This window comes from Pristiophorus japonicus, chromosome 7 (assembly GCF_044704955.1).
Source record: "Pristiophorus japonicus isolate sPriJap1 chromosome 7, sPriJap1.hap1, whole genome shotgun sequence".
Taxonomy (NCBI): domain Eukaryota; kingdom Metazoa; phylum Chordata; class Chondrichthyes; family Pristiophoridae; genus Pristiophorus; species Pristiophorus japonicus.
The window spans coordinates 166,821,163-166,835,620 of NC_091983.1; the positions used below are offsets into that span (position 1 = coordinate 166,821,163).

Sequence of the window (14,458 nt, forward strand, 5' to 3'; positions counted from 1 at the left end):
GGAACAGAAATCCGAAGTCCTGAATGGTGCATTAAGTTGTCAGTACACAGCGATAAATCGGAAAATACAGATCCTGTACAGCGTACACTAAAGTCGGCTGAAGGGTTTCCGCATTCGGGACTTTGGATTTCTGTTCCAAAATCCAGAAATACCCTAACCTAGGCCCAGGCATTTCCGGATTCGAGATGTCAGAATTAGGTTCCGAAATCCAGAAATACTCGAAATCCGGAACGGTCTCGGTCCCAAGGTTTCTGGATTTGGGAGGTTGCACTTGTATATAAATGCACTTGTTATTATTAACCTAAAAGGACCAAAAGCTGTTTGCGCCTGCCTGGTTTAAGGCCTGTTTACACTGAACTCATTGTCATAGAGAGTAGCAGTTAGGTTGGACTGTCACATATTTTTACAGGGGGTGTTGTCATTTTAAGGAAGTAGGAAGTGTTGTCACTTTAAGGAACAAAGTTACAAATGCATTATCACGACAATGACGTTGTAACGTAATGACCTATTATTCAAGTGACATCATGCTTATAAAATATGACAAAATTGTACCTACCACCTTTCAGGTGTAATGATATCCCTTTAAGCTAATTCTCAGTTGAGTAAATGTTATGGCGCTCTACGCTCTGTGTTGTAATCAGCATTATATGTATGCATGCATCCTAAGCATATGTTGCCAATTCATTTCTGTGTTAGAGAGTGAAAAGTATCAGTCAAACCTGTGCCAGCACTGAACTAATGTGCACTCGCTTCAGATTGTTTCTAGTATAAAATGAATTAAATGTTGACTTCAAAAACAAGAGCTGGTGCAATAGTAACTAGGGTTGTTTTTATTATTATTTTACTTAACACACTATTAAACCAACCAGATGGTATTGTTTAATTGAAACTGCACCAATTTACTTTACTCTGCCCTTTGTCCAAATATTTTCAGACAGCCTAGTTTCCTTGTTTTAATTTGTCCATTCAATCTCACCCAAAAACATTAGAGATTTCACAACCTTTCTCCTAAGCAAGTACACTTTTTCTCAAATAAAGAATCCTGCAGTGGTATTCAACAGGCTAAAAGTTGACCCCCTTCCCCCACCCTCCATCCCTCCCTCCCGAAACCTGATCAGTTTAGGATGCATGATTTCCCCTGTGGTGATAATAGTGAATTTACAGCCAGTGGTGCGAGCAGTAAATCTGCTACCTCTCCAATTTTTTTTGTTTCACATTCACCATTGACTTGAAAAACATTAGCTGCCTTAATATCCGCTAAGCGGACTTTATGTAACACAGGAGCCATTTTTTTCAGTTGCTACACTTGGAGCAGCTGGTGGCAATACCTTCTGTGCATTTAAATACGTTGTTTGTAATTACAATTTTACTTTTTTTTTAATTCAACTTATTTTGCAATGCACAGCTGGAACCCTGCTCTACTTAGGCCACAGCTCCAGGCAACATTCTAGGTTTCAGTAACCATGCAGCTGTCTTTTTGTATTCATCATATAGAATCATAGCAGTTTACGGCACAGAAGGAGGCCAATCTGTCTATCGTGCTGACCAAAAAAAAGCTATCCCGCCTAATGCCATTTTCCAGCTCTTGGTCCGTAGCATGCCCAAGTACTTTTTAAATGCGGTGAGGGTTTTAGTGGAAATAAATGCAGTCCCTCACTAGCTTTTTCTCTGTCACTCATAAAACTGGGACTCAAATGAGACAATTGGGTAGTGATTGTTGGTCCTACATTGCCTCAGCTCTGGTAGTAGCATTCAACCGTTGATACTCGGGGAGGGGTAGGAAAGATGGAAATAAACTCTAGCTAGTGGTATGATTTTCAGAAAATTGTTATCAAGCAGGGCTTTATTTTAGCGCCCAGCCTTTTTGGATTATTCTTTGCAGTCATGCTTGATACAATAACAGCAACCTAGATATTGGAGTTTACATGAAGGTTAGAGCAGACAGCAATCTCTGACAAATGCAGCCAATTACAATGTCAGAGAACAACTTCTGTGTGAACTCCTTTTTGCTGACATTTCTGATTCACACATAACAGGATCTACAGGTCATTGTAGACCATTCAGCGAAATGATACAGACTTAGCAATTTGAAGAAGATCATTTTTCTTTTACCAGTCAGCATTTTGTCATTGGCACTAAAATCCGACAGCTAAATAAATGGCACAATGCAGAATTTCACAGCCACCAATGATGGTATTCTTTCCAGTGACACCTCAGTCAATAGGTATCACTTCACAGTGAATGGACAATCTCTGCTTTTGACAAACTGAGGAAACAAGGATGTAATGAGCACAGGATCCATCTGAGGGAGGAGGGAGAGGTCAATATACCATTGCAAGATTCTTTATCTAAAATGTAATTGCTCAGGAGAAATTATTTGAAATCTCTCTGATATTTTGGGGTGATGTTGAATGGACAAATTAAGACAAGGAAACTAGGCTGCTTGAAGAATCAAATTTAACATGCAGTCATGTTACTTTACTACCACACAACTGTGAAACATTGATAGTTTACAATAGACTTCACATGTGGGGCCTCCATTGGTCAGGCAAGATAACTAACACTGAAGTCCTATTGCTAATGTAGAAAACTCAGCTACACTCACTGGATACGTGACCAGAGTGGCCAATGACCGAAGCTACATTTTAACAGTCAAGTGACAGAAGGCAAGTACTCAACAGTGTGGCCAGAAAAAGTACGTCAAGGATAATCTGAAAAAGAAAATGATGGGAAGACCTTTCAAAAACTCTCAAAACATTTGAAGAGAAGTCAGTATGTAATTTATCAGAAAAGATGACAAAAAGAATAGCACAAAGCACACACATTGACTATAAAGACCTGCTTCTAATCACTGTATTGCACACAGAGAGTGGCCCTGCATATACATCACATGTTGGCCTTGAAAATATTTTCAGAGTCATTGGCTTCTTAATGGTGAGAGATTAGGAGCTGTGGAGAAGCACGGGATTTTGGGTGTCCACCTACACAAATCATTAAAAGCTGGTGCGCAGGTACAAAAAGTAATCAGAAAGTCTAATGGAATGTTGGGCTTTTTTTCAAATGGGCTAGCATTCAAAAGTGAGGAAGTGATGCTTCAGTTGTATATATACATATACATTTTTAAAATGTATTTGTTCCTGGGATCTGGGTATCGCAGGCAAGGCTGGCATTTATTGCCCATCCCTAATTGCTGTTGAGAAGGTGGTGGTGAGTCGCTGTCTTGAACTGCTGCAGTCTGTGTGGTGAAGGTACGCCCACAGTGCTGACTTTGTCGTAGCGGTTTTGGTACAACTGAGTGGTTTACTAGGCCATTTCAGAGGGCAGTTCAGAATCAAGCACATATACATGGTAATAATGCTTTGATGTGAGAAATACATTTGCACTTCATGTGCTTATAAGGAGAGGCAATTACAATACAGGTATCATATATATTCTGTATTTTTAAAGTGATCAGCAATAAAAAATAAATACTATTTTTGCGGCATTGATGCAAATTATGTATTATTTCACTGATTGTTTGTCTCTATATTTACAGCGAGTATTTGTCTGGGATCTGGATGAGACTATCATCATCTTTCATTCTTTGCTCACAGGATCGTATGCACAAAAGTATGGTAAGGTAAGAAATTAAGCCGACCGTGCAATTTGCTTTCATTTCTTTGTGTATAAAAAAGGACTTTATTATTTATGAGGAGTGTCTGCCTTCGTTCTAGGTTTCATGATTTGTTTACTTTGCACTAGGTACTTTCCCAGTGATGTGTGTTTGTCGTGTAAAGGCATACATTTGGCAGCAGGGACTAGAGTTTGCAGCCAAGCTGTGTAACTTTGTTGTTTCTTCCAACGGATAGAGGCTACCTCTGTCTGAGAGTACTGGTAGATGTTACTATAGACAAACACTAAGATTTTAAAAAAGCTTTTGAACATTCTCCTTAACATAATGTGAGTAAAGCATAGCCAGTTTAGAATGCGTTTTGCTCTTAAATTGTTACTGAATGTGAATCTATTTGTGACATTTATTATTGAAAGTACTTTTATAAAAAGATTTCCTGGTGTATGAGGAAAACAGATTACAATGCTGTAAAGTTACAAATCAATTCAGTTTCTGTGGATCTAGTCATAAGGTACTTAATTTTACAAATATGTGCAAAATAATTTAATGCTGTTTATATGACATTTTACCTTTTAGTTTTATTGCATTTTTACTTTCTAAAATAGTAGTTTCAGCTCGTTCTTTAAAAGTTTAAATCGCTGCCTCATCTGATATATTGCGAAATGCCCTAATTCCATAGTAAATATCAAAAGGAACAAAGCTACTAAAAAGTCCACAAGAACCATATAAGGGCAAGCAAACCTTTGAAATTATTTGATCTTCTTGGATTAAGTATTTAGTTGCAACAGTGGTTATGTTCAGAAGGAAAGGCATTTAGCTCGCGGAACAGACATGGTCGAGATGACTGTATCTGACTTTCAGAGGATTAATTGTTGACTGCTATCAGTTAGGCAAGTGGGAGATGGAGGATTCAGCCATCACTCAGCATGCAGTCCACTTTTGTAGTATCCTCATTAACAAAGCAGAATGCCACACCGGCAACATCCACCATCATGGGAGACTAACCAAAGCCTACCCTTGAATTTTGCGGTCAGTAGTTTGTCACATCAGACAGAACTTGAGGATTTATGCTCGCTAGCTTGTAAAATCTGTTCAACAGTCAATTGGGGTCAATGTGCCTGTGATCCTGGATTTTTCCAGGAGTGGGTCAGTGACCCACACCTTATTAAAAATAGTAAAATAAGGGCTAGTATCTAAAGCCGCAGTCTAATTGGATCAGGAAGCTTTGGCGTTGCTGTTTGCTACATTATACAATTTGCTACTGTATTTGACTTTTAATTTTTGTATTCAGTCCACATGTTCTTTTTTTTCCCTTTTTTGTGTTTAAAGAACCAAATCTAACTTCTAACTATGGGTGATCTAAAATATCACTTACTGTCACAGACAGACATTGTTTTTGTTCAGATGAGCAGCAATGCAAAATTTACATGCAGCCCACCTAGGGTTTTGAAGAACGGCCTTTGAATTGCGGAATTGATGATGTATCAATGCACAAAAGTCTCTATTACACAAGCATTTCCTGTACCGTCAGTCTGCTATAAAATCTTTGATCTCCCTCCCCAGTTAATTTAATAAAACTAAAAAAAAATGACAGCTGTTGCCAGCGATATCATTACCCATCAAGTCAAAAAGCATCAGGCTTTTGATCATCAGTAGTTGTACGGGTTGTCCAGCTGACTACCAACAATATCACATGGCAGCGGTGCCCAAGCTGACACCGATCACTCACGATTACAGCTTTGCGCAGCACGTTCATCAGCATCTGAAAGAGAGAAAAAATAGGTGTAAGTTTCAGGTGGAAATCTTTTGTCAGTTCTGGTGGCAGATTCCACTCAGAATGTTAACTTACCTTTCTCTTTTTGAAAATTTTCTGTATTCTCTGTTTTATTTCAAATATCCAGCATTCACTTTTTAATGTAACATAATTGTAGTTGACTTTTATTTTTTACTTATATTTTGATCTTTATCCAAATACTTTACTTTATTTTTTCATGTTTATGTGTTATCTAATTTAGTTTCTTTATGACATAGTAACACCAATGGAGACTTGCAGCATCAGATATCAATTGAAACAATCAGAGTTCAGGTTATGCAGGTCTCTGATGTTCTAAAGAACTAAGGCAGCTGAGCTTTTACGAGATATAAAATGAACAAGATCACCATCACCATCGCAATTCTCCAACTGCGATTTTCCTTCTGGTCCCTAAGCTGTTGGATCTTTGGTGGCACAAGACTTTTGCCCACCCCAGGCCTGTACCCCTCACCTTGGCCGATTTCCCAGGCAAATATGTTGGACATGTTCTCGGTGTTATTCCCACCTGCATTAAGGAAACTCCTCTCAGGGGAAGGAGGGAGGTAATTACTACTGCTGGCCCGGGAGCCTGTAACAGCATAGCGTAACCGGCAGCTGACGCGCATTTTTTTTAATTAAAGGGTGTTTAGATCAATCGCACTAATCAACTAGTGTTGTTGACAGAGAGGTGTTCAGTGTGTTCAAACCCCCAAATTTCTGTGATTTTTAAAAATCGGTCCACACCTTCTTCTGAAAGAATGTGGTAGAAGTTCGGTCACGCCTCAGTTGGGGCGGTGTCCCGGGCGGAACAGTAAATTTTGTGCAGGCAATGGTTTGCGTCTGCCACCGCAAAATTCATCAGCTGGGCCTGGAGTTTGGAGTAACTCAGGGAGTTGTTGCATGTCTCTTTTAGAGCGCTAGGCCAGCTGAGCAAGGGAAAATCCCGAGCTAAAGAGCCGGCCTCAGAGCACCATATCAGAGGCTTGGGGGGGGGGGTGAACCTGAAAAAAATACCAAAAACATTCCCAATACATAGCTCACACCACCACAACATAAATCGCAAAACAAAATGTTTTAAACAATCACACCTTATCTGACTGCAGCCGCTACAGCTTGGAACGCCTGCTTTCACAGGCATTCCCAACAGGGCGCTCTACGGAGCGCTACAGATCGGGCACGATCCAAAAATTGAGCCGGTGTCACTTCCAGTCTAGTCAGTTCCACAATTCGATCTGTGAAAACTGATTAGTTGAGCTTGTGCTGCTGACTGACCACCAAAATTATGAAGTAAAGTCAAGTTACTGTTAGACTAGCAACACATGACCAGCGCTTGAACTTTATGCTTTAGTGCCTTTGCTGACAAGACTGTATTTTCTTTTCTTTTGCTTTATTTGAATTGTTAGATAAATGGAAGTAATAATGTTTCTTTTTGAGCCTTATTGGGAAACTCTTATTTCTTAAATAGAGCTTTTGAAGTAGTTTTGTTTGGTCTGGCAAGTCACATTCAAACATTCCCGCCCCCACCTCCCCCCCAAAAAAATCCAATTTAGGCCACTGGGATCAACTGAGAACTATTTAAACCAGGCTTTCCTAATGGCTGAAGTTATACTGCAGGAAGTGTGAAACGAAAGCAGTATCAATCTATTACTTATCCAAGTCTGTTCAGGAGGCTTCACGCCCAAATTACACTACAGTCTGTGTTGATATACAGCTGAAACCATTGCCATCATTGCAAACTGTGCACTGTAACTGGCCCTTTAGAGACTTCCCTGTAAACTTGTACAGAGATCTTGGAAGGCAGCTTAGATTTATTTCACTTGCATCTTTTGGCATAAACATATTTGCAAAAATGTATTCCCTGCCCCAGAGTGAGCGACAATATAAATGTCTTAAGTAGGCTGTATACGTGACATTGCTAAACACTGATGCTTTATCCCTTCAAGTTTTGTCGAAGGCTTGGCGAAGTAGTGCAAAGAATTGCCAAATTATAAACAGGGGTGGATGTTATTCACTAAAACTTCACCATATTTCACAGATACTTTGAAAGAAGAGAAATCTCTTTGGCTTGAAATTATATTATTGTATGATGATCTATCCCAAAGGTAGAGTTGTTTTTGGAGCTTCTGTAATGCAGCAGATTCTCTGACAAACTGTGTTAGGCTATACCAGTATTAAAATGAAGCTTTATGTTCAAGGTACAGAGGCATACCTGTCAGTGGTCACGTAAACACACCAACATTGTAGAATTTTCTAAATGTTTGCAACCATTAACATTTGTCAAGATATGTAAACTGGAGAAAGAACTGGAAACTCTTAAGTAGCATAATAAATTTATTCAAATAAAACCATCAGTTACAGACAAGCTAACGGATATTGGGCTTGGCGTTAAATTTTGTGTACAGTTGCAGATCATAGAGTTAAAATGCTTCTTGTTGCAATGAACACCCACATCATTAAATTGAACAAAATGACTAGCAGGTCACTCAAAATGGCTGTCTACACTGATTAAAAGTGAAAATAAAATTTTTATATGACAGATATTCTTTGTTGCCCAAATGGTACTGTACTCTTGGTTGATGCTAGCCTACTATTTGGACCCACACATCAGTTGCAATAATTAAAATGACCTCTGTCATGTATTCAACCAGCAATGCAACTCATGTATAATCTGACCTAAGTTATACACCTTGAGAACATTGACCACTAGGTGGTGAACCTGTGGGAGACACTCCTAACCTGAATTCAGTGCTTGTGAAGCACGGGCCATTGTCGCTGACCAAGATGGCCGGTAGACCATGGGCAGCGAACATTGCCCATAGACTTTCTACCGTGGCAGAGGATGTGCTTGAATTTAAAATGTCACACTCGATCCATTTGGAGTAGGCGTCTACTACAACCAAAAACATTTTTCCTATGAAAGGACCTGCGTAGTCCACATGGATACATGACCCAGGAGCTGGCGAGTGAGTCGAAGAAGCTGACCACCATCACGACACACAAGGGGTTGTTTGAGTACAACAGATGTCCGTTCAGGATTCGCTCGGCCGCCGCGATCTTCCAACGAAATATGGAAAGCCTCCACAAGTTGATTCCAGGGACGGTGGTTTTTCAGGATGACATCCTCATCACGGGTTACGATACTGAAGAACACCTCCACAACCTGGAGGAGGTGCTACGCAGACTAGACCGGGTAGGGCTGCGACTGAAAAAGGCGAAGTGCGTCTTCCTAGTTCCAGAGGTAGAATTCCTGGGGATGAGGGTAGCAGCAGATGGGATCAGCCCTACTGCGTCCAAAACGGAAGCGATCCAGACCCCGTAACATGACGGAGCTGCGTTCGTTTCTCGGGCTCCTGAACTATTTTGGTAACTTCCCAAATTGAGCACGCTGCTAGAGCCGTTACACGTGCTCCTACGCAAAGGTCGCGAATGGGTCTGGGGGGACAGCCAGGAAAGGGCTTTTAATAGAACACGCAATTTGTTATGTTCCAACAATCTGTTAACGCTATATGACCCATGTAAGAAACTTGTGTTAACGTGCGATGCGTCGTCCTATGGTGTCGGGTGTGTGTTGCAGCATGTCAATGCCAAGGGTCAGTTACAGCCGGTAGCTTATGCCTCCAGAAGTCTGTCCCAGGCAGAAAGGGACTACGGGATGGTAGAAAAGGAGGCGCTCGCATGTGTATATGCGGTAAAGAAAATGCACCAGTACCTGTTTGGCAGGAAATTTGAGCTGGAGACAGATCACAAACCCCTAACGTCCCTTTTGGCCGACAACAAGGCCATAAATGCAAACGCATCGGCCCGCATACAGAGGTGGGCACTCACGTTAGCCGCCTATGACTACACAATTCGGCAAAGACCGGGCACCGAAAACTGCGCTGATGCACTCAGCAGGTTCCCACTAGCCACCACTGAGGGGGCTACCGAGCATGCTGCTGAGATGGTCATGGCTGTTGAAGCTTTCGGAAGCGAAGGCTCACCCGTGACAGCCCGTCAGATTAAAGTCTGGCCAAATAGAGACCCGCTATTGTCTCTAGTCAAGAAATGTGTCCTGAATGGGGACTGGGCAGCCACATACAGGGCATGCCCTGAGGAATTTAAGGTGTATCAAGGTGTATAACTTAGGTCAGATTATACATGGGTTACATTGCTGGTTGAATACATGACAACCTCAAAAATCATCAGGTCTGCTCACAGAAGTATGCATGGTCAGGCCAGCCTCAATGTATTAACATAGGTTGGGCAAGCACCAATATGAGTGTATCTTGCGCCTCCACTACAGGATGGGGGGGAGGAAATGTGGCACCGGATTGCTGTTTGGGGAGGGCTGCCAGCAGCCTCCTGCCCCTCAGTGTAAACTTCCCCATGATCGACACATTAAAAGGAGAACCAATTAAAACATTCCAGTGGTCATTTCCAGGAGACCCCAGTTGGCCTCACTATCCCTCCTTGGTTGATCTGTGTGCCATGTTCACCCGAGTGTCCAGATCACTGGGAAGTCGGAAGCCCGAGGAAATTTCCATCATGAGCAATCCCTCCACTTGACACTGCCCACACTGATGTCAGGAGCCATGTTTGGGTGGACTGTAGCAATCTTCTGGGTAGAGATTGGTGTTTCTGGGTCATATCTAAAATTAAGACTTGGCTGCCCTTCTAACGCCCTAGTTTCAAAGGTGATCCGCCATTAGGGCTGAAGGTTTTAGGCCCCATTGTGTCTGATCATGCAACCAAGTCAAAAGGGAACCAGAAGAAAACATAGCATTTGATAGCACTCATCTCAAATGCCTGCATTATTGCCTCCATCCAACAGCTTGCATTTATGTTTCATCGTTAAATGTATAAAACATCACGCTATTTTTGGTCAATGTATGCTTCCTATTAATTAAATAAAATGTGTAGTTTCCTCTTGATGTTCTGCAGATTAATGTAACATGCCTCTGCCAAAATGTTCCACATATTTCTAATTGTCCAGTATTCCCAGGATCAGAGTGTTGGAAACGGTGTGAATTTTGAGAAAAATAACAACCTCATTGAAATGAATAAAGCTGAGATTTACTTTAAATGCAAAGATAACTTTTTTATTTTTACAAAGAAAAGCAGCTATCACTTGTAATCAGTGAATCTTTTCTCGCTGTCGATGGTTTATCAATGTACTGGGTGTGAAGAATCGAGATCCCAGTCTTAAAATTAAAGTCAGGTGGAGGAAGTATCAACAGTCTTCCTCAAACTGGTGCAATATGCAAAAGTAATGGTGCCTGCCGGAGTGTCTGATGTGTTTTATCATCATCATAGGCAGTCCCTCGGAATCGAGGAAGACTTGCTTCCACTCATAACATGAGTTCTTAGGTGGCTGTACAATCCAATACGAGAACCATAGTCTCTACCACAGGTGGGACAGATAGTCATTGAGGGAAGAGGTGGGTGGGACTGGTTTGCCGCACGCTCTTTCCACCGCCTGCGCTTGATTTCTGCACGCTCTCGGCGACGAGACTCGAGGAGCTCAGCGTTCTCCCAGATGCACTTCCTCCACTAAGGGCGGTCTTTGGCCAGGGACTCCCAGGTGTCAGAGGGGATGTTGCACTTTCTCAGGGAGGCTTTGAGGGTGTCCTTGTAACGTTTCCGCTGTCCACCTTTGGCTCATTTACCGTGGGCGAGTTCCAAGTAGAGCGCTTGCTTTGGGAGACTCGTGTCTGGCATGCGAACTATGTGGCCTGCCTAGCGGAGCTGATCAAGTGTGGTCAGTGCTTCAATGCTGAGGATGTTGGTCTGGTCGAGGACGCTAACGTTGGTGCGTCTGTCCTCCCAGGGGATTTGTAGGATCTTGCAGCGACATCGTTGGTGGTATTTCTCCAGCAACTTGAGGTGTCTACTCTATTTGGTCCATGTTTTGGAGCCATACAGGAGGCCGGGTATTACTACAGCCCTACACACCATGAGCTTGGTGACAGTTTTGAGAGACTGGTCTTCAAGCACTCCTTTTCCTCAGGTGACCGAAGGCTGCACTGGCACACTGGAGGCGATGTTGGATCGTGTCGTCAATGCCTGCTCTTGTTGATAGGAGGCTCCCGAGATAAGGAAAGTGGTCCACGTTGTCCAGGGCCATGCCGTGGATCTTGATGACTGGGGTGTTTAAGTTGGTAATGAATAATATATTAAACTAATTAACTTATAATATTGTGAGAAATACTTAAATGAATTAAAATTAAAGGTCAGCAAATGCAAAACTACACTTTTGTAATGTTGTCCCACTATCTGAAAGGTACAGTGCAATTGCTATGCCTCGTTGCAAACGTATAAATCATGTTGAGGGTAAATTAGCGAATCCTTGGCCCATGAAGAAACCATAGATCAGATGTGAGGGTCTGGCTCCTCTTCCATTTGCAGAGGAATGATTTGTGTATAATTGGGTCAATAACTACACTATCTGGAATTGCAGATTTCTGCTGATGAAGGTAGCAGATATTTCTCAAGAGCTTATCACTAGTTTGAATTGAACTAATTCCTGATCCCTTGGTCACAGATAGAATGATTGCCCAAACTCCAGTCTGTACTCCTTCAGGAACAACGTATTCCATCTGGCTCAGGCTGACTGTTACTTCATAAGAGCCACTAAAAGCGAACTAGGAAATCCTAACATTCCTAGCTTGTGGCTCACTGCTATGACTGAAGCCACAGACAACTCGAAACTAAAATAAATGGTACTAAGCTAATCAAATGATGAAGACATTGCAAATGGAAAATGCAAATATATAACCAGATAAGCCTCGTCTAAAGGAAAGATATGAATTATTGGAAAAATTGCCTTCAAATACAGAATTAAAGGACAGGCAAAGTGTAAAAACCCGCTCTATAGACTTGTTACTACATAAGCATCCAATCGGATTAATTAGCAAAATCTTAGGTAAAAGGAAAGTCTGGTCTGCTGATTTGCAAACTTGCATATTACAAGCATCAGTCTCTTTCAGTTTCCCTTCGTTATGCCAGTTGATGCTGGTTATAAAGTGATGTGCTTTAGCTGCTGTCCCCATTGCAATGTCACTGGAGCAGAACTCCCACAAGTCACATCAGGAGGCATCCTATACAATAGAAATAATTTCACTGGATGTGAGCACGGAGTTTAGACAGACCTATAACAATATGGGAACAATTTTAACTTCACCTAACCTAACCTAAAGGTTGGGAAACTGACGGGATTGGGTGCAACAAAGTCAATGGAGAGTAACATTGGGCAGGGTGTACAACCAGCCAGACTCCATACCAGCAATGGATCCTCACAAAATACCCAAAGCTATCTGCTTCCAGGTTAGTTTTAATCAACTGTTCTCAGGCAGGGTCACAAACTGTGACAGGCACTGTTGAGGATACAGGCATCTTCCTTTATGACATTTATGATAATGTGACAATTAAGTTTTTAAAAAATCTTCCTCAGTGAACAGTAGCAATGCACTAATCCTGCTGTGCAACAGAAAATAAAGAAAAGCCATTAATTTCATGTGTTGATTCCATGAAATATATCTCCAAGGGAGCTGCCTCACACTGACTTTTTACCTAAAATTATCGACGGCAGGAATATTTCTCCTCAAAATACAAATTGTTCATTTTTGAATTATGGGAACATTTTTATAAGTTGCAATATAACAGTTTCTGTAGGAAAACATAAATTTAGTGTTCTTATATACTGAAGTGGCTTATTGTTGATCCTAACATTCTGCACTGTGTAAATTACTTGACGGCTATGTATTTGGCACTATTTCAAGCCATCTGCATCATTTTGATTTGTCTACAGATGGCCAAAGAGCACAGTATAAAAATGAATCCCAAAACAGGAAGAACAGAGCTTGAAAACTCCTAACCCTTTTTGAAACTTTTTTTTTTTCGCTTGAGTGTAATGTGAAAAACCTGGTACCCTGTAGTTTTAGAAGCAGACAGGGTTCTACTCGATCCCTGTAACAACAGTAGGGTATAGTATAAAGAAAATTATTACTATTGGTGGGGAATTGTGAGCAGTAACACAAATATTCAGATGACTTTCTTCAAACTTGATGTTAGGGTTTATGATGTCTTCAGAACCCTCAGTTGCCCATATATCAGCGAGAGAATTATTGGCACACTATTTAAAGCTAAATATTCGAATTACAAATATGTGTGTGTTTAAGGAAGAGGTCCGTTGTTTTCCACTGCTTGCAATGTAATTGGCAAAGATTTTACTTGGAGCTTTTCCAAAAGTGCCACATTAAATCCCCATCAGAAAATAGCAGCTTTGCAGTATTTCATTCCTGCCAATTTATTTTTTTTCTTTGCCTTTTCATATAACCTTTAGTTTATAAGTTAGATTTTTTTCATCTTTGTACATAACGGTTGTTTGATATTCTTGGCTGAAGGTTATTTCTCCAATTTCTCAACAATTTTTGAATCAGTTTATTCTGCGGCTTGTTTCTTTATTCCCATTTTTATTTTTATTTCATATCTTGCAGTATGTTCGCTGTCTCCCTTTAGTTAAACAATACTCCTGTAATGGCTGTTCGAAAGTGGGACATCTCCAGAAAATGTGCCCACAACTGAGCAAGCGTGCTGCTGCTGCTCATCTTATTGTGGATGATGACCAGTCCAGTGCTGACTTTGATACACAACCTGAGAAGGAAGTTTATAGCTTATAATAACAGGACTCTTGAGTTATTACACTTTTAGTAATATTTTAATTGTTTTTCATATCTTATAGCTGTTGTGTATGCATGCCTGTTTACTGTGTGATGACTGTAACACTGTCATGCAACACTAAATGTACCCTTACACTGTACACACCTTGTCAGTACACCAGAGGATGCTGCTGCTGGAGACCTAAGGGTTACCTGCACACTGCAGGTAACCCAGTATAAAAAGGAACACACAGCTTGTTGTCAGCACTCAGGGGCTGCAAATAAAGGACTGCAGGTCTGCACAGTTTAAGTATCATACCCTGCCTCGTGGAGTCATTATTAAAGATGTCTACATATACTACAATAGCTGTTTATTATCCTGAATTATTCCCTCATTACTCTATTTCTTATTTATATTTG

The 14,458-nt window shown here is 41.1% G+C and overlaps 1 protein-coding gene across 17 annotated transcripts in view; it reads left to right on the forward strand.

Moving 5' to 3' along the window:
* The window catches only part of eya4 (EYA transcriptional coactivator and phosphatase 4), a 535,797-nt gene that overhangs the window by 450,728 nt on the left and 70,611 nt on the right, over positions 1–14,458 (forward strand). For all 17 annotated transcript variants that reach the window (XM_070885523.1, XM_070885521.1, XM_070885537.1 and 14 more), the window contains one exon: positions 3,536–3,619. In XM_070885523.1, the coding sequence (XP_070741624.1) occupies positions 3,536–3,619 (84 nt within the window). The remainder of the gene's footprint in view (positions 1–3,535; positions 3,620–14,458) is intronic.